The sequence below is a fragment of the Pangasianodon hypophthalmus genome, chromosome 19 (assembly GCF_027358585.1).
Source record: "Pangasianodon hypophthalmus isolate fPanHyp1 chromosome 19, fPanHyp1.pri, whole genome shotgun sequence".
Classification (NCBI taxonomy): domain Eukaryota; kingdom Metazoa; phylum Chordata; class Actinopteri; order Siluriformes; family Pangasiidae; genus Pangasianodon; species Pangasianodon hypophthalmus.
The window spans coordinates 12,953,849-12,975,366 of NC_069728.1; the positions used below are offsets into that span (position 1 = coordinate 12,953,849).

General features: G+C 39.0%; 2 protein-coding genes across 3 annotated transcripts; both read left to right on the forward strand.

Moving 5' to 3' along the window:
* Positions 1-3,550: 3,550 nt before the first annotated feature.
* Positions 3,551-11,034, forward strand: rnf8 (ring finger protein 8, E3 ubiquitin protein ligase). Of its 2 annotated transcripts, none has more exons than XM_026922593.3 (8): positions 3,551-3,808; positions 4,140-4,268; positions 4,951-5,601; positions 6,821-6,883; positions 7,110-7,199; positions 8,254-8,361; positions 8,582-8,793; positions 10,783-11,034. In XM_026922593.3, exons 1-8 carry the CDS (start codon positions 3,662-3,664, stop codon positions 10,790-10,792), a joined length of 1,410 nt encoding a protein of 469 aa, XP_026778394.1. In that variant the 5' UTR covers positions 3,551-3,661; the 3' UTR covers positions 10,793-11,034. The 2 variants fall into 2 exon arrangements, with proteins under 2 accessions (XP_026778394.1, XP_026778393.1); XM_026922592.3 differs by having other exon boundaries at positions 8,582-8,786.
* A 139-nt stretch (positions 11,035-11,173) lies between these two features.
* On the forward strand, positions 11,174-21,191 carry tcte1 (t-complex-associated-testis-expressed 1). The gene is made up of 5 exons (XM_026923445.3): positions 11,174-15,189; positions 16,140-16,320; positions 17,598-18,166; positions 19,348-19,797; positions 20,500-21,191. Exons 2-5 carry the CDS (start codon positions 16,158-16,160, stop codon positions 20,671-20,673), a joined length of 1,356 nt encoding a protein of 451 aa, XP_026779246.3. The 5' UTR covers positions 11,174-15,189; positions 16,140-16,157; the 3' UTR covers positions 20,674-21,191.
* The last annotated feature ends 327 nt before the right edge of the window (positions 21,192-21,518 follow it).

Below are 21,518 nucleotides of genomic sequence, written 5' to 3' on the forward strand. Positions count from 1 at the left end.
TGTGTGTGTGTGTTTTTCACATTGTGAACCCTAAACCACTTCCTGATGGCAGTGCCAACTATTTGTATGGCAACATTGAAATTGAAACAATGAATACATAGCGATAAATCTACCCATTACATGTTTATGGCATTAAGAATAGTGTTCTGCCCAATTTTTTATCCTTTTTTTTAATTTCCTTATCATTGCAAATTGTCATCCACTACCTCTCCCCATCACATGACAGCTACCATGTGGGGAAGGTGAGGGCTACATGCTTCCTGTGAGACATTTGCAGTTCTACCATGGTATCTTTTCAGACTGCTGCTCATGCAATACAGTGGCAGCTGAACACACTCGGAGGAAAGCTCTAACTGCGGTCTTCCATATATAGACATCCGTGATTGGCTAGAGTCACTCAGATGAACAGGAGAGAGAGTAACACCATCCTTCCCACCCAGAGAGTATTATGAACATGAAACTCACTTGAAGCTGAATGGCTGTGGCACTAATTAGTCAATTAGTTGGTTAGGGAAAACCTACAGGTCCTCAAGACTGCATCTCAGAGACATTGATTGGTTTGAATTCTCAGTCGCAAAAATGTTTGGTTTTGGCACCAAAATCCTGCTGGTCTGGAACTAAGCCTAAAGTGAACTGAGTTTCTGTTGTGCAGCTAAATTGCTAAAACCATTAACTTGTACAGTGCTTTGCAAAAGTATTCAACCCCCTTAAGAGTAATCAGTTTTGTCTGGACTACAAATTACACTTACACAGATTGTTCAAGCCAGTATTTTTATTGCAAACCAATATGCTCTTAAGGTAAATTTTCAAAGTCAAAATTCATTATTTGCAAGCAAATCATTAAAATAATCTTTTTAAAAAACTGAAAAATGCTGCTTGTGTAAGTTTTTGACCGCTTCAGACTAGTAATTGGTAGAACCACCTTTTGCTGGACAAACAGCTTTAAGTTCTTACCAGCTTTGCACACTGTTATGGAGTGATTTTTGCCCCTTCTTTCTGGCAGAATTGCTCTAGGTTTTTCACGATGGTTGGATGTTGTTTGTTTACTGCAATTTTCAAACAGTGCTACAGATTCTCGATGACTGGACTTTGATTTCGCCACTGTAGAACATTCACCTTTTTGTTTTTAACCACTCCTACATTGCTTTGGCCTTGTGTTTGGGACCATTCTACTGCTGAAAGGTGAAGATTCTGCTGAAGCAGGTTCTCTTGTAATAGTCCCCTGTATGTCCATGCGCCCTTCAATTTTGACAAGAATTGGGTTATGAGGATGAAAAGCATCCCCAGAGCATGATGCTGCCAATTTCAATGTAGGCATGGTGTTAATTGAGGTATGGCCACATGCTGCTTTGAAAAGTGCCCGAATACCCCAAAGTATCTCGATCTTGGTGTCATCACACCAAAAAAATAAATAAAAAATCTTCACCGGGTCACTATTTTATATATATATATATATACATATATATATATATATATATATATATATATATATATATATATATATATATGTCTGAGCAATGGTTTCTTTCTAGCCACCGTCCCACAGTTATGCAGAGCTCTTGAAATGGTTGTCTGGTGCACCTTCACTCCACTCTCAGCCACTGTACCTGGGTAAATACACAACAAAATAACATTTTCTGGAATTGTTAGAAGAAAACCTGTTCAGGTACTCCAGCCAAAAAGCATACAAACATATAAAGAGATCAGTACATCCCTAAATATAGAATTATTAAAAGAAAAAGCTTACACAGGACACTGAGGCAACAATTTCAGCCTCAACTCACTGACACCATCTAGTGGTTTAGTGCTAGTGACAAGTTCTCAGTAGAGATAGCACCAATCCAATACCCAGGATTGGTATCAGGTCAATAGATGTCTGAGATATACACATCAGAGGGAAAGAAGAATGAATTTGATCCATGGAAATCAGATATGGAAAAGATTTTTTGTAACAGTAAATGTTCACATAAAGAGACCTGATTGTATAATTTGTTAGGATTGATTTTTATCAAAATATCAGATAGGTATCAATTTCAGCTAATACCCGAGGTTACAGTTTCAGTATCGGAAAATATTCCACCCATCTCCACCTCTCAGTTTTCTCTAATGTAACCCTTCAATAGCCCCTTCATTTGCTGACCTGGGACTTGCATTAAAATCACCATTACAGTCACCATGACTGGACTAGGCTTCTATGAAAATATCAGATACAGTCTGAGACTGTTGCTTTGAATGAATGTAATCTGTAAGAATCACCTCTGGCTCTGATTCTGCATTGCAAAAAAATGAAAACAGTCAGAAACATTGGACCATATAAAAGTCTTTAATGGGCCTAAGTGTTTGTGTAGCAGAGGGCTTTCCATCATACATGTTTTAATCATGGTTCAACCTAATCTAAATTATTTATTTTTTATTCTACAATGGCACATCTGCATCCGCTCCTTGCTGTTTTTGCCATACTTCCAAGTGTGTGTATTAGAGTGTGTGTACAGAGATATAGTGAATTATATGTGTTAATCAAAAATTGAATGAGTAACAATAACATTTTACTAGCTACTGTCACTTCCTTATAATCATGCTACCTTACCTACTACAACCAAACTGTGGACATACTTAACTCTCATTCAAACACCACCAATGCTTATTTGCCAGCTATGCACTTAATTACCACCATCATTTGTCATTTATTCATCCATATCCTAGTCAGGGCAATGGTGTATATGGAGTCCATCCCAGGAACCATGGGTGTAAGGTGGGAATACACGATAAGGTCCAGTTCATCGCATACAAACACATATTCACAACTTATTCACACCTAGGGGCAAATTAGCATCACCAATCCGCATACTGGCTTTTAGAAGAAACCAGAGGAAATACAGGGGGATACAGGGAGAGACCTTAATTAGCACCAGTAAGAATTAATTTGGGGTAGAACAGTGAGCAGCGTTGCCACCTCACAGCTCCAGGGTTCTCGATCCTATGCTCAGGTCACTGTCTGTGTGGTTTCTGTGCATGTTCCTCCTGTGTCTGTGTGGGGTTCCTCAGCAGGTGTCAGTAGCTGCACTGGCTACTCAGTGGTAGGTTGGAAGTAGTGTGTGTATGTGTGTGTTTGTGTGTGTGGTACCCTGTGATGGACAGACTTCCCAGTCAGGATGTATTCCTTCCAGTGACAAGTGTTCTCGGGAAAGGCTCTAGATCCACTGTGACCCTCACTGAAGATAAACCATGATTTATCCTTTAAAATATTTAGGCCTTCTGTCATTGTGCTGTCATTGTGTTCATCTAAACAAAACCAGTTTAAGCCCTCTTTACAACAAAACAGTAGATAACCACAACCAAGTTTCTGAAACAAATGAACCTTAATACAGAAGAGCAGACATGGTTTTGACATGGTTTTAAGGTCGTTTCACGACATATGAGCTCTGTACTGCTCTCTGCTGGACTCTTCCTGTAAATCCGACGCTAAATGTGTTAAATTAGCTTGTCCCTGGGCCTGTACATGGTTGTGGCTGCCTTCACACTGCTTGTTTTCTTTCTCTTTATTTGTTTGCTATGTTCCTCCGCTAGAGCGGCGCCAGAGTTCACTCTGGAACTCAGAAAGAAAACAAAATGTCAACTATTCCTTGAAAAAAAAATGGCCATTTAATTCTACTTTTATGGCATGGTAATTATGGAGGAGGTTGCAAAGAAAGTCTCTTCCTTATCGCCTGAGGAAGGAGAAGAAACCTCCATGCAGAATGGTAAAATATGGTGTTTGAAACGAGTTGGCAAAGACAACGGCTGGCTACGACTCTTCGAAAATACTGAGGTAACTGACTGAGCTAGCTAGCATGCTAACTGGAGTCGGGGCTAGCTTTGTAGCTACCAGTATGTTTAGCAGTACGTTTACTGGTTGAAAGGACTTGTTACAATGCACTGTTTTTGGACTGTAGACTAGTTATCTATTACGGGTAACTAACGAAAACAAAGCCAAGCTAACAGCTAGCTGTTGATAAATAGCTGGATGTTAGCTCGTTAGCTCCTTATTAGCAAGTTTCTTGTCACCCTGAAGTTAGCAAATCGTATCTGGGCACATTTATGACTGTAAGTTTTAGTTGATTTGATTATTCTTCTTTAAAATGGTCTCTGCTTTGTGTAAGGTTACTATTGGACGTGGCCTGAATGTCACCCATCAGATTCTGTCAGTGAGTTGTCCACTGATGATCTCCAGAAACCACTGCATGTTTAAGCAAAGAGACCAGGGCCAGTGGACGGTGACTGACAATGAGGTACAGTACCACACATAGCTCAGGGTATAATACTGTGATTTAAACAAAACAAAACCAAAAACTCTACTGTGTATATACTCTTAAAGAAACAGATTAGTAAGTACATGGCAGGAGTGGATAGCTGTGTGTCACTGTCACAGTTATTTCCAGAACATGCTGTTATAGAAAAATAATCAATGACAGGCTGCTATGATGTTATCCCAAAGCTAATTATTTTCCGATCCCATTCCCAAGTGTTTTATTCCTTTTATGCCACAGCAATTTGCCAATTATTGCAAATTGCATTTATTAAAGAATAACACATCATACTTTTTATCCATTCACAGCTCCATTTAATTTTGTTGAACATCTGCAAAACAAGTTCCTGTTACAGTTTATCATTTACATTATAGCAGCTATAAATAGTCATTCCTTGTCATGTTACTGAGAAACCGCAAATGGTGTTGATTTTGATTATTTAACCGCAAATCAAGCATTTTTAGGTTGTTAAAATGTTAATGCACAAATTTACACAGTTTGGTTAATTCAGATACACCAAATTAACAAATAAAGAAATTTGTCAAACAGATTCTCCTAAAACACATCTTTAATGAATATGGGATATTATGTTTTATTTTTAATTGTTTCCCTAGGCTGTTATTCTTTTTAATAATTTGTTCTTTTCTTTCCCTCACTGCTTCAGAGCCTAAATGGAGTATGGGTGAATGGTACTCGGATATCCCCTGGGAAACCTCACGCTCTGCAGCAGGGTGATGTTGTGCGATTCGGCGTCCCGTTGGATGGCAACCCGGTTGAGTTCGAGTATGTTCTTCTCCAGTCCAGCCTTAACAAAATTAAAGATTTCTTGACAAAAACAGCTGGAACAGAAGTCAAAGCTTTGACATCCAGACCAAAAAAGTTGAAGCGAAAATTTGGTACAGATGAGACAGAGCCGAACAACCCACCAGACTCAAAACCGAAGCTCTATCGCACGTCCAACACAGATAAATCTCACGGCCTGCCGTGTCCCACAGCAGCACTCCCTGATCAGGCTGGGCCTAGTGAACCATCTGAGCGCTTCACTCAGTGTATTGACAGCAGCCAGCATCTGACTACCTTAAAACGCTACAATGAGAACCTGAAAGCGTTGAAGGAGCGCATGGGGGCCACACAGAAGCGAGCGGCTGAGTTAGAGGGGCAGGAGGGCTCAAGTCTAGAGCAGCGTCAGGAAATGGAGGTTCTGCAGGAGCAGATGAAGCTGCTACGCGGCGAGTTAAACTCACAGCAGGAGCTGGCACGGCAGCGCATGGAGATCCTGGAGAGGTCCGTGTGTGAGGAGGAGAGACGACTGGCGGTGGGTTAACATACAGACTTTTAATCCTTATGCTGTCTGTACATGTGTATAGCGTAGGCATGTGCCGGGACCCAGCTATATAACTCGGATATATAACTGATTGGCATACAAAATATCTTTTATTCCTGCCTAGATGAGTAGGCATTGATTGCGCGCCTCAGATAATGCATGTTTCATCTGTAAAGAGGTTCCTCATTTTGGAAAAATTTGAAAGCAAAAAAAAATAAATAAATAAAAACAGCCTCAGCCTGTTTGAAACAAGAACATGCTGTGATTGGTCACATGGCTAAAACATTAATAGGGAGTTTGTGTGTTAATACACCAGAGTCAATAAATACTGATATTAATTTAGCCAATTAACTGTTGCACCGTTCACTAATATTGCACCTGATTGTCTAATTACTTGAAGAACCCAAAAAAATAGTTCGATCATGATTAAAACTTGTTGTGGGGTCTTTAAGTGACATATCCTGCCATAAAAACCATGAAAGGTTAGACAGTGATGACAATATGAATATCAGCAAATGTATCCAGGATCACCAGGAGCCATGTAAAGAGTCTGCTTCAGACCTACTGGTCCTTTCATGAGTTCAAATTAGAACAAAGTTAATACATTTGGTTCATTTGGTTTACTTTCACGTTGCACATAATTAAACAAACCAAAAAGCAAAAAACAATTTAGAGCTGAAAACATACTCATAATGTTCCTCCATTCATTGGTCACAAATATGTCGATGGAAAAACATAAACAAACGTTTGTCTGTAGAAACCACAAAAATCCCCTCAGCATTGGAGAACATGGACCCAGTGCTCAATAAGTTACTGGCTAATTATATAATTAACCAGTTTAAAACATTTTGTGCATTACGTCCACTGTTTATTTTCTATTGTTGTTTGTTGGTCCATATATCCAGAACACATTGTATGTCTGCAGTGCTGCATATGTGAAAGCTCCCTAAGATGGTATGAGTGTAATAAACCATTTCCCTGCTAGACTAAAAACAACAGAGGATTAGTCTAAACTGGCGGCGTATATTGTTTCTCTCGAGCGTGACACACTTTTATGTTGTCAGTAGCAGTATATTAGATAGAACATTGCTTGTTTTTCTCACCTTGAGGCCACACACCTTCATTTACAGCAACTTTAGATGTAAAGGTTACATGTGAAAAAGCAGATTTTAATCAGCATTATTGCACTGTGTGATATCTCTCTTAAAAGATGGAGAGAAACCAGCAGAAAGAAGATGGCCTGAAAAAACAACTAGAGGAGGCTTTAAAAGAGGTAAGAGGTTTGTATGTATATGGGTCAAAGATTAAAAAAAAAAAAGGTTTTCAAAGCTTTTTCTATGAAAAAAATAGTCTGATTGGCCTGTGTGTTTGTTGTGGCTTTTTGTTTTATTCGGTGTTGGAATTTTAATGCAGACCTGAATGACTGCATTATGACATGTTAGGACTATCTCATTTTTGCATTTCTCTCGTAATGTGTCGTCTGTCTTCTGCTGTTTCAGCACCGCAGAGTGATAGAAGAGCTCAAACATGAAAGGGAGGGATTTCAAGAGGTTCTTCAGGCCAAAGACAAGGAGCTGGAAGTTACCAAGGTACTCATCCCTGTAGAAAAGAGTCATGTTTATTTCTCTCCCACATTTAGTTCATGCATGACCCGAGGCCTAAACATTTTACAGCTGTGAGGTCAAAATGAAGGGTAAGCACTGGCTTAAACGTAAAGCTGCAAAGGGCAGTGAGAGAAGCTGTATTGTCCCAATTCAACTTTAAGTTTTCTTGACAGCTTTGTATCTGTCTGTCTGTCACTGTCTCTAACTAATTGTCTGTCTGTCTCGGTTTATTTATTTCTTTTTACGTGCCTTTTTCTGTCTGTATTTATATATATTATGTATATATCAAGATTTATTTTATAATGACATACTTGAAGTTTTGATTTAAACTGTTGTCATCAACAGATTGGTCTCTTCACTTCAGTTTATGGTTTCTTCCATTACCCACAATTCTACCTGCTACCTGCTGGTAGTGGGGGTGGAATTAATCCCTGCTTCATCTTTACCTAAAGGGAACCGATGCAACAGCCCTTTAATTTCAACTCATCATCTGTACTCTCTGCCTCAAACATTTAGGGTTCCAATGTTTCGTCGTCCATGCTAATACCGCATGGTAAAATCCATCTTATAGATCTCTTAACTAGCCTAGTTGGTTGCAGGCCCCGCCCCACGACTACGTCCTGTAGCTGTATTATATCCCGGAGCTTGTAGTTTAGCTTTTAGCTCTCTAATACCTCTACATTGTATTTATAATTAGTATGACTTTGAACATCCCTATAAAATGATGAGTGACAAAAAGGAAAGCACTTGCTCTTTTGTTTTTGGGATCCAACAAGAAAAGCTGATGTTTATCACTTCTTTCTCACGTTTGAGTTTGTTTATTTTTTTTCTCCGATTAAATGCCATGGTAACTGTGCTAGTAATGTCCTCCCAAACACAGCAAAAATTCTCTATTCTCTTCTGTCTTCTCTATTTTTCTGCCTATCATTATGCCAGTGATGTAAATAAATATTTCTGAACAGTGTGCATTACAGATGTCATTACTGGCTGCTGTACGTAGTTTAGCATGCTTGATAAATGACTGTTGTGTTTGCTGCAGGAGGAGAAAGAGCGCGCCAGAGCTCAGAAGGACGAGGTAGTCACACAGATGACAGAAGTGCTGGAGAATGAACTGCAGTGCATCATTTGCTCTGAGCTCTTCATCGAGGTACGGCTATCATGGGGTACTGAACTTTAAAATGTGAGTGCTATGTATGTGCGTGAACAGAATGACTGTGAATGCATTTAGTCATCCAGATCATTTAAAAATATCTAGTAGTAGTGAGTCAGTCAGTTCACTCTTGTTGTCTTGAAAAATTTTCCGATGGTGTTAAGTACTTGTTTTCAAGTAAATGTTAAGCAGTGTAAATTTGTTCCTCCTCTCTCAGGCAGTGACGCTGAGCTGCGCTCACAGTTTCTGTCAGCACTGTATCGCAGACTGGCGGAGACGCAGAGACGAGTGTCCCATCTGCAGGCAGCCCATTGTGTCGCAGGCTCGCTCTCTGGTGCTGGATAACTGCATTGACCGCATGGTGGAAAACCTGAGCACTGTGATGAGGGAGAGGAGAACAGCACTCATCAGCCAGAGGAAAGGTGAGAGGTGCGTCCTCTTTGCTCACTATGCCGCAAACACCGTTTAGCAACATTATCTGATGCTTATCTGCGTGATTTCCACCTTTACTTATAAGTCAATTGAGCCTTAACAGTATATTAGTCATTACTAGATAGTTAAGCATGAAAAGCAATTACATTAGTTGCTTATAGCTCATATATACAAGTGGAACATTTGGCTGGTCCCCATGATGGAAAATATCTTTAAAAAAAAAAAACCTGCAGCTTCTTTTTGAAACATTAACAGGGCCAAATGAGACATTTGGGTACTACAACTAAGGTTACAGTGAATATTTGGAAAAAGCTCTGCTGGGAGTGACAGTAGAAAAAAAAACTGCCTGTCTTCTCAGTTAACTATCTGTCTGCTTATCTTTCTACAAACATACTTACAGAAAGATGGACTTTTTTTCTTCTAATGGGACACAGTGATGTGACCTAGAAACTACATTTAGAAACTAATACAAACATCGCATACACTATATACAGTCACTGAGCACTTTATTAGGAACACTGTACTAATACGGGGTAAGGCCTTCCTTTGTTCTTAAAACAGCCTCAATTCTTTGTGGTGTGGATTCCACATGGAAACATTTCTTTGAGATTCTGGTCCATGTTGACGTGATTGCATCATGCAATTGCTGCAGATTTTTCAGGTGCACCTTCATGCTGCGAATCTCCAGTTCTACCACATCTCAAAGGTGTTCTATTGGATTCAGATCAGGTGACTGGGAAGGCCACTGAACAACGTTGGAGTAGCCATTAGAAGATGAGTAAATTGTGGCCATGAAGGGATGCACATGGTCAGCAACAATACTCAAATAGGCTGTGGCATTCAAGAGATGATATGGTATTAACACGCCCAAAGTGTGCCAAGAAAACATTCCCCACACCATTACACTACATTACACCACCAGCCTGGACTGTTGAGACAAGAGATTCATGCTGGTGCCTAATTCTGACCCTACCATCTGTGTGCCTCAGCAGAAATTGAAATTCTTCAGACCAGGCTTTGTTTTTCCAGTCTTCAGCTGTCCGGGTTTGGTGAGCCTGTGCCCTTTGATGAGCCTCAGCTTTCTGTTCTTGGCTGACAGAAGTGGAAGCTGACATGGTCTTGTGCTGTTGTAGCCCATCCGCCTCAAGGTTCGAGGTGTTGTGCATTCTCAGATTCATTTCTGCTCACCACAGTTGTACTGAGTGGTTATCTGAGTTCCTGTAGCCTTTGTGTCAGCTTAAACCAGTCTGGCTATTCTCCATTGACCTCTCTCATCAACAAGGCATTTCTGTCTGCAGAACTGTAGCTCACTGGTTGTTTTTTCTTTATTGTGCAATTCTGAGAAAACTCTAGAGACTGTTGTGCATGAAAATCCCAGGAGATCAGCAGTTATAGAAATACTCAAACCAGCCCATCTGGCACCAACAATCATACAACGGGCAAAGTCACTGAGATCACATTTTTCCACAGTCTGATGGTTGATGTGAACATTACCCGAAGCTGCTGATCATAGATAATTACATGAATGAATAGGTGTACAGGTATTCCTAATAAAGTGCTCAGTGATTGCATAAATAAGTAAATAAATATTCTCCGCATCTTTTTGAACTGCTGCTCATGCTGCGTCACATGGTAATGCAACACACTTGAAAGAAAGCACTAACTGACCTCTTCCATATATATGAGCTCAGAGATGTTTGTGATTGCAATTAGCTAGTGTTGCTAGAGTATGCCATCCCTCCCACCCAGAGAGTACAGCCAGTTTTGCTTGGGATCTTCATGTGGGAACCCAGCAACTACATTTAGATTACATTTAACTAGATTACTACAAATCTGCCATTGTTTATTGATTTCTGAACGTTAAACCCCAGCAACCCATATAAAACTAATTCTGTTCAAATAGACCTACAGTGTAATTCAGATATAGTAAAATATAAATTAACATAAAGTATAAAAGTATAAAAGATTGTGTCTGGGATTTCACAGGTCTGCGTAAAGTACCTTCTGTCGGACTGGTAGTGATCCAGGACGATAGTGACAGCGATCCATCGATTCAACCATCTAACACGGCAAAGGCAACCTGGTGAAGCCCTGTGTGACTCAGCAGTATCAATGTGGATGAGCAGTAGTATGACTGTGAAATGTACAGCTATAAACTTGTTACTGGTTTGTAGATAATTGTCATATTTGTTAGTTTTTCTTTTTGTCTTACCAATAAAGCAGCTTTATTAATTATCATTCAGGTATTACATTTTGGATAATTGATGAAGATATCTAATGGTTTTATATTGCACACGGATGTAGATTTGTTTGGTCAGTCGGTTATACATTGTTCTGGTTATACATTGTTCTTATTGCACCTACTCGTGCTGATGATACTCAGTAATATAGTTATTAGGCTCTTATTTCATCACTCTCCATGTAGTCCGTTCATGGCAAGGATGTGTAGGCATTTGGCCATATGGCTTCTAAGGCATCTTATTTTGGATTTGAAGGCACCATCACAATATTTTTTTGAGACAATAACCCAACAGTTATGTTCACAGGAGGCAGGTTCCATGAAAAACATGACAGGCAAAGCTGTTGTTGTGACTACAAATGAATTGTAGGTGTCTTTAACACTAGGGGGCAGCAGATTAATTTATTTCGTGTAGCCATCTTGCATGTTAGTGGCCTGACCATAGACACAAAAAGGAACACTGAGAGAGAGGAGGGATTTGACCGCAGTTGAAGTGGTTGTTCTCAGCCATTAACATTCTTTCTAAATAACAGCAGTTACATTAATTGCAGTATGTAATATTTGTACAGATTATCAGTAGACTAAAGTAGATATAACAAAACTGCATTCTGTTGTGATCTTCAGTACAGCTGCTGCCTGCTCTAACATTTGAAATCTTGACATTCATAGAAAAACATTTCTCACAGAATGTAGAACTTCAAACAAAAGCATTGTTTGTGCTATGCTTAGTAATCTTAGCATTTAAGCTTGATAAACATTTCATCATTTAAAACTTCTTTTATTGTGTAATAGCTGTTTTGATGTAGTACTTCCACTAAAATAAAAAAAAAAGCATGACTTCCACTAAAATAAAAAAAAAAGAATTTTTTTAAAGCATGACATAGAATCACATGGCATAGAACAAAAATATTGTCATTAAGAAATCAAGATCTTACGAATAGCCAAATTGATTTACCCATTTTTTATGGGTTTTGCCAAAAATGAGGTTAAAAAATGCCAAATTATTTTTTTTCTCTATTTACTATAATGACACGAATGCATGAATATTGGGATATATCATGAAAATAATGCTCTAATCCATAATGTGTGATCTGTGTGAAGTACCAGGAAGGGTTTCCTTGTGGAACAGACCAGCACCAGATGAAGGCTAGAACTCCAGCAAGTCGCATGCCCAGGATCTGTAGATGGTAGTGGACTAACATGCTAGACTTTTAGACATATTGTAAAAGTGTTTCAAATATGATTTAATTTTTAACGGGTCTGGGATAGGTGATACGTAATGTGTGTCATGTCTGTATTTGTTGATCCTTGGGACTTGAGTCCTCTCTGAGGTAAGAACAGATACAGTAACATCATTGGCTGTTTCATGTTCTATTTTATTTTTCTTCTTCTAAATGACTTGGTAAATACATGGTACAGTCTATCCCAGGAACACTGGGCACTAGTCAGGAATGCACCCTGGATGGGACACAACTCAATCCCAAAGCATTATGCACAGGTTTATAATTTTGTGTCACTAAACCTCCTACTGGCAGGAGGTTGGAGGAGACTGGAGAACCTGGAGGAAACCCGCACTGACCCTGGGAGAACATACAAAACTCACACCTCCTGCCAGCAGCTCAGGATCAAACCAGGGACCCTGGAGCTGTGAGGAGACAAACACCCATTTTACGCTAAGTGTGTGATGATTTAGGCATGTCGCATGAAGGCTCCTAAATTGAAGACTATAAAACTCTATAAGCTAACTTTATACATGGTTGCTTGAATGTATTTGAGGTTAGGAAAAAAAAAAATCCCATTTCATTTTTTCTTTGAACGATCACTTGAATGAAAATGCTGATTTTAGGGATTTAGAGATGATGATAATAATGCACTTTATTTATAGAGCGCTTTTCTTTCAGCTCAAAGTGCAGTGCAATCAAGTAGTAAATTTAAATTAGTGAAAGTAATGTAAGGGAATGCACAGGGCAAAATAAAACTTGGAAGTACAAAGAAGAGCATAAGGACATAAAAAGGAGGTGAAAAGGAGAAAATTAAATTATACAAAGTAATGTGATAGAATGAAATAGGAGATGAAGTAGAAATATAGAATAGAATGAAACTATAAATGCCAAAACAGAGGCAGTACATTCAATTAAACTCCAGTCTAAAATGATACAGTTTCAGGGTCATGGCAAATTGTAACGTAGCAGACAAACACTGCTAGAGTCCAGAATGTCAAACAGCAGTTATTTAGGGGTATTTGTGAAATAGTGGGGATGGAAAATCTCTCAAAAGGCTCCACAGTTTTTTTTTTTTTTTTTCACACTACTGAAAAAATAACCCAGCTGTAAAGGTGTGGAAATGTCTGTCACACAAAAACCCACAAGTGAAGCGAAAAACCTGGGAGAAAGCTCGTGTGAAAGTTCTGTGTGAAAATCACCTGACACGGCATAAAACCACAGCTCACACTTTGATCCTGTGAGGTTATTTTTAAAACAGCAGGTCTTCTGAGCTAACTGCATGTCATTTACAGGATGTGTATGAGCTTTCAGTCCATTTCCTTTCTTATCTTTTTCAGCATGTTTCATATGTAAAGTGAAACATATGTAAGGAGTATTGAAGTGGCTTTATGTCTCTTGACAGGATACTTTGCAGTCATACGGCTGCTGATACAATGCTCTCATGCTTCCTGATATAGCTATGTGTTATAGTTGCTCATTAAAAGGCCATTAAAATATGCCTACTGAAAGGACAAATTATAAATGTTATAGTTTCTTGATCAAAAACAACTTTGGGCCGTCACCTGTTATTGTCTTGGCCCTACCTCTGAACTAATTGAATAGCCCTGGTGTAAAATATTAATATTGTTATAATAAATATAACATTGAGTGTATATTAAACCAACAACAAACTTTAAAAAAAGAGAACAAAACAAAATAAAAATCATAAAGCACTGTTTAAATACCATTCACTGTTCAAACGGTCCATATGAGACCATTTTTAGGACAGTTGGGGAAGGATTTTTTTGGGCAGTTTTTAGTTATCTGTGCTGCTGTGTTGTCCATTAAGCTCCTTTTTTTTTTACACAGCTTGACCAGCTGGCAAAGGTGCTCCAGCGTGACCCGCTCAGCCTGTGTTCTGGCAGCTGGTAGCTGTTCACACTGAGCTGCATTTCAGCAGGAAACTGGTCTGGTTTTGTTTTTTTAACAGAAAGGTGAGGTAAATATTAAATTATGGGTCATCTTGATTTTGTGTATTTAGGTGGGTGTTGTTACTGGATACATAACAAAACCAGAGCCATTTATTTGCATACATAGGATAAAGACAGGCATATATTATTTTAAAATTTAAAAATTTCTATTGAATTTTAAGGTTCTGTGGTCACATTTAAATAATCCTTACAGGAGTGAGTTTGAGCAGTCACAGTTGGGGCTGGTGAGGTAACACTGACTTGGTGTAAATATATAATAGGTTGTTAATTATCCCAACTTTCTATACTGCACTTATTATTTCAAATAGAATTGTTATGAAGTTATACTAGCAGAAGATAAATTATGTGCCTTTATCATTTTTGCAACACAGTTGTTTGTTTGTTATGAAAAATGTTTTCATTTTTAAACTGGGTTTAATTAATCAACTGATGCATCAATCTGACTCCCACAAAGAATAAAACTTTACCATTTTACTAAAATAATTAGCATTTACAAAAAACTAACATTTTATTAAAATCACTTTTTCCCATGAAAAGGCATAAAAGTTGTCATCTGGCTGTGGAAGGATTAAAATGTTCATGTAATGAATATGTGATCTGAAAAGCCACCATTATGTTGTAGCTGTTGTGAACAGCCCTCACTGCAAAACAATACAAAACAATATCTAAACCATTTTAAGCTTGAAATGTGTAAAACCAATCTAATCCAATAGAGAAATATTAGGATTTATATTTTTATTATTAAACTGTTCTTATAATCAAGATATTTGCTAAAACTAAACAAATAAGCTTGCGCTCTAGCTTGCGTGTCGCTACGGAAACCTTCCGCGCGACGCTACTTTCACGTGCCTGCTTGTTACCAAGGCAACCTACGTTTAAACACAAACTGGCCGTTAAGGTGAACGTGTAGCTAATTTAAATATAATTCCTGGCGTATTTTTAGGATATCGTTCTGTCAGAGGTAACGTTTCGCCTAAACTAGATTTCAGTGCCTTTGTTTTAAATGTTTAAAAGCTGGCTAACTTTCTTCTTCGTCAGATAACTTAGATAAGTGTAGTGAAGCTATACAAAGTATGCTAACAAACTAAGCGAGACATTGTTTATATTTATGCATATATTAAAAACCTATATGGAGTATGTCTATGGCTACTGGGAAACTTTATATCATAAGCATGTCACAGCTTTCACCAGGAGCTGATCAGCCTTATCATCATCACTGCTGTCTCCTGCACTGTGACTGTTAATATGTTGAATTTAGAACATTGTCTAGTGCATCAGTGTTTCTGCTATCTGTCTGTCTGTCTGTCTAGCTGTCTGTCTATCAATCTGTCTGTCTGTCTGTCTGTCTATCTATCTGTCTGTCTATCAACCTGTCTGTCTGTCTGTCTATCTATCTATCTGTCTATCAATCTGTCTGTCTGTCTGTCTATCTATCTGTCTGTCTATCAACCTGTCTGTCTGTCTGTCTATCTAGCTGTCTGTCTATCAATCTGTCTGTCTGTTTGACTATCTATCTGTCTATTTATCTATCTATCTATCTATCGATCGATCGATTGATCAATCTGTCTGCCTGCTTATCAATCTATTGATCTATCTGTCTGCCTGCCTGCCTATCAATCTGTCGATCTGTCTGTCTGTCTATCTGTCTGTCTGTCTATCTGTCTGTCAGTGTGTCTGTCTGCCTATCTATCTATCTATCTATCTATCTATGTATCTATTGATCGATCAATCGATTGATCGATCGATCTGCCTGTCTGGCTGCCTATCAATCTATCGATCTGTCTGTCTATCTATCTGCCTGGCTGCTTGTCTATCTATCTATCTACCTATCTATCTATCTATCTATCTATCTATCTATCTGGCTGGCTGCCTGCCTATCTATCTATCTATCTATCTATCTATCAATCACAGACCTACACAAAAACAGTGATGAATCTGACTAAGCTAATCAGCGAGCCAATAAAAGAGCTTAACCCCGAGGCAGACCATGGAAAGCTGCGCAGAATCAGAGCCGAGGATCTGGAGTGGTCTTTAGCTGTAGTGTCTTCACTAACACACCTGTGTCTTGAACACATCGTACAAAATTTTGAAGGTAATCTTTTTTTTTTATTATTAATATTAATCATTTTATTACTTAGCACAGTAATTCAGTACTGAACACCCACTGGGCAATTCCATGGAAACTGTCAGCTTTACCATGGAAAAAAATGGGAGAAAAAAAAAAATCACCATACCCACTCTGTTTAATTGCTCTGATTTAATTTATGTTGTAAATATTGTAAAAATTGAAAACACAAAACAAAAGCAGTATTGCATTACTGAATGTCATCAGTAAGGCTGAAACTGGGGTCAGGTTTGAGGGGATTTACATTCAATTCCTATTTTTATACAACAGTAATAATAAACAACAGCCATGTGATTTTTAAAGTCTCTGAAGGGCTGTTTCAAGTATTTCACATCCATAACTCTCATAACTGTATGTTGTTTTTTATTTATAATATAGTATAGTATGTAATAATAAATTGCTGACAGAGTAATAACTTATATATCTGTAATATGTACACTGATATCTTACTTTTGATTATTTGCCTGCTTTCATCCGGAAGGTCATATAATCAGTTATGCAAACAGAATCACTGACGCTAGGCTTGTGCAGGCACTGAGACACATTTACAAGTCAACATAAGTTTAAATGTCACATCATGGTTAGCTAACTTACCTGTTTATTGGAACACTAAGATGCAGTTAATTCCATCCAACCTGAAAACATACACTATATGGCCAAAAGTCTGTTAACACCTGACTATCACACCCATATGTGGGTCTTCACCAAACTGCAGCCATAAAGTTGGAAACATACAATTGTATAGGATGTCTTTGTATGCTATAGCATTACGAATTCCCTTTTACTGGAACTAAGGGGTCTAAACCTGCTTCACCATGACAGTGCCCCTGTGCACAAAGCGAGCTCCATGAAGACATGGTTTGGAGTGGAAGAGCTCGAGTGATCTGCGTAGAGCCCTGACCTCAATCCCACTGAACACCTTTGGAATGAATTGAAACACCAACTTCAAGCCAGGCCTTCTTGCCAGACATCGGTGCACAACCTCATGTGCTCTTTTGGCTGAATGGGCAAATCCCCACAGCCACGCTCCAAAATCTAGTGGAAAGCCTGCTCAGAAGAGTGGAGATTATTATAACAGCAAAGGGAAGAACAAAATTCAATATTAATGCCCATTGCTTTGGAACGGGATGTTCAATACTCAGGTGTCCACATACCTTTGGCCATGTAGTGTATTTATGAAGCCTTTGGTGGGACTGTTATGGTGGCGAAAAATTGATTTGTGCTTATGCTCTAATTCATTACAGATAATCCCATTGTTGAGGAACTCCTGCCCAAACATAAGACTTCTGTCCTGGAGAAGCTGCCTCCAACTCTACCTCTGACCATAACAGCAAACCTGATCAGTGACGAGGGCTACTGGAAGCGTTGCTGTCAGAGCCGCTGGAACATCTGTGATGCCTCCGAATATGGCAACAGCTGGAAGCGCATGTTCTTTGAACGCCATCTAGAGAACATCATCGAACATTTCGTCCCAGACGTGACTGACAACAAATCAGTGCTGGAGCTTGTGCCACTGTGCAGAGACTATGTGAAGCAGTTGAGGATGTCTCAGCTGCTGCCCCCAGTCAAGGAGCCGCCAACATTTGAGGAGACCGACGGTGCGGATTCGGTCAGCGATCTTTACACTAATGGGTCCTCAATGGATCACTTTGACTTCCGAATTCTGCTGGACAAATTGAGCAACCTGGAAGAGCTGCAGTTGGTTTATTGTGTAAAAAACTGTGGAATGAACTTTGAGTGGCATCTGTTTCAGTTTACCCTCCGTGACTGTCAATCATTGGCTGAGGCGGTGAAATCCTGCAAATCCTTGAAGGTTTAAATGGATTATTGTATTTGAGATTCCATCCATTTTCTTTATCTGCCATTTCATCCCTTTGTTTCAATGTAGGCCTAATTTACATCTCACATTAATGTATGTTCTCAACAGGGTTTAGCACCATAAGAAAACAGTAAGTAAGTAAACAATACAGGTCTATATTAGAGACATAGCCAGCTGGTGATGTCATTCTGTACATAGCAACATGAGGCCAGTTACGCTATTCTGGTGTTCTCCGCCTCCTCCACAATTTTTTGCATAGAGCTGTAAAACTAAACAAAATCAATGCAAGCATATAGGGAATGCTTACGTCTGGGTAGTATGAGCCTCTGGAATGGTGACTTCTGTAATGCAAACCCTATTGCCTTTCCAGCTCTCTAATATGTCTATCTGTGTTGCAGAAGTGCACAGGACGCATTGTAATTGGAATGAGATTTGATCAGCCAGAGCTCTCTTGGTATAATCGGATCTCAAGCAGGCACAGATTCCCTCTGTACTGTGTTCGTTTCTTGCTAATGTTAGTGATAAAGTCCCCACAAACATGGTACAAGAACAAATTACTCCAAAAAACCACAGTAAAGAACCCTGGAACAGTGAAGATTGTTTTATTGCAATTGCTGCACATATTCAGATCCCAATGCATATTCAAACTTGAGTAAGACTGCAATATAGTATTAAGTTTTATATTACATTTGTTACAGAGGACCTTTATTTGTCACGTATACATTACAGTACAGTGAAATTCTTTATTCACATATCCCAGCTTGTTAGGAAGCTGGGGTCAGAGCACAGGGTCAGTCATGATACAGTGCCCCTGGAGCAGATAGGGTTAGGGCCCAACAGTTTGGCGCTGCTGTGGCTTGAACCCCCAAGCTTCTGAGCTGTAAGCCATGACCTTTAACCACTAAACCTCTCAGCCTTGTTTGTCAGAAATGAATGTTCCTCCACCAATGCAGGTAGAATGGTGCCTCTGTGGGTGAGATTTTCACAAAATCATGCTAAAATTAGCATGAGACACCCTTCCTTGGGTTCCTGTTCTGTGGATGTACTCTACTTATTTCACCCCTTATGCCCTACTTCACACTTCAACTTCTAACTGACTAATTGAATGATTTCAACACTACCAAATGGTAATTGAGCTGTTATGTTTATTCTGTTCATTGTATCTTGCTTTACAGGTTCTCCGAATCCATCGGAGCAACATGGAAGATGAGAAGTGCCGCATGCTGGTAAACCACCTGCTGGATCATTCATCCCTGGTGGAGCTCGACCTCTCACACAATCTCATAGGGGATCGAGGGGCGAGAGCCATCGGCAAACTCCTCAACCGCAGCTGTCTGGAGACGCTGAACATTTATGACAACCGGATCAGTGGACAAGGAGCACAAGCCTTAGCCCATGCCCTCTCCAGAAACACCTCCCTAGTGTCACTCAACTTGAGACTGAACCAGCTAGGGGATGAAGGTGGCCAGGCTATAGCTCAGGCCCTGCTAAAAAATCAGACTCTGGTAAAACTTCATTTAGGGGCCAACGAGATGACGGAGCCCACAGCCACAGCATTCTCACAGGTCTTAGTACAGAATACGACACTGAGGAACCTCAACCTGTCCTGCAACAAACTGGGAATGGTGAGTTCTGTACATCAGAGCTTCTGGTGTGTTGCTTTTAAAAAGCAGGCTTTCTACATGTTTTACAATGCTTTTTGTTGTTAAATATGCCTTTCTAAAATAATATAATGTAGGAGATGATGTGTTTTCTACCATATATAGTAGACAATGTGAAATACAGTGGGATCCAGTTTTTAGAATTTTGAAGTATTTAAAACAAAGAAAGTAAATGTTCAATATCTTGAATATTTAATAATCACGATTCTGCACTATTTCTAGGTCCCTATTTAAATGTGATATTGACCATGTTAACTGCTTTGTACAAAAGGTCAGATTTTCCTCATGCCTGATCTCTTCTATTGAAGCGTGTGTTCAGATGACACATTGGATTTGATCTAAAATGGATCATAAAGTATTGTGCAAACTTGTGGAGTCCATGTCAGCTCGAGTGCACACTCTCATTAAAGCAAAAAGAGGATGTACCAAATACTAAGAAACTGTGAAATTCATATAAATATTTCAAAGATTCGAAAAAATCAAAGCATTTTCACTAGTGCTCTAAGACTTTAGGACCCCACTGTATTTTCTAACACGTTCTAACACATCCATAGATCCTCAATGCTATGTAAGTTATACTAATATGCATCCCACTTTTATAGTACATTTGACATTTAGACTAGCAGGCAAATGAAAGTGCTGTGTCCTCTTCTTCATGGTGCGTAGGATGGAGGGAAGGTCCTGGAAGAAGGAATGTCGCACAACAGCAGCCTGCTGGAGTGTGATATTCGCCTTACTGAAATTAGCCTGGAGAGCGAGTACTGCATCCGTGAGGTACTGTGCAACAATCAGGACAAAGCCCGGCGCAAACACACACAGGACACAGCAAACACCAAATAAACCACTGTTTGAGATGCAGCTCATTTGTTAAATATCACACTGAGAAAAGGACATTTTACTAGGAGCACTGTGTATGTGCACTGAATATCTAAAATATTGTCACAAAAAAAGGCTGTAAGTACAATTTAGATAAGTTTTGACGTGATCTGCAGTCCTGAATAATAATGCATGTCTGTATTTAATTCTAGCATGCAGGTACTAGTAATGAACTCATGCACTATAGCTCCCAGTGAAAAAACTGCAGTCAAAAACAGTGCTGATGTGGTGAGTAAGAGTCTCAAAAAGAGAGTAAGGAACATTTATCACAATGGAGTGAGGGGCTGAAGCACAGAATGGAGACAGATGCTGTGAATATCAGCCTGAAAGCCTGCATGCCCACATGAGCCCAGCCAATCTGTTCGGTTCATTTGAAAACCATCTGAAAGTTGCTTGCATTTATTTTAGGCACCATGATCACCTGCTGACATAAATTTGAGTTCTATATTCCTCTGTCAGTTGAAGCAAATCAATTTCTTGTTTCTTGGGTAAATATAAATATATATATATATATATATATATATATATATATATATATATATATATATATATATACACACATGTGTGTGTGTAAACTGAGCACATATCACCATCTCGTTCTTGAAATGCTTGAAGTTTGCCTTATGTCATTTCATGTTTTAGAAGCAATCTTACTTAAATCTCACCAACTGTATGTTACTGCTCATTAATCTGTGTACAAAGCTGCACATAAGCTGTGATTATAAGCCTTCATCTTATGTTTTTCTAGTACCTATTTTTCCTTTATATCATGTTTTTTTCTGGTTTTGATAATGTAACTCTTAACTCTA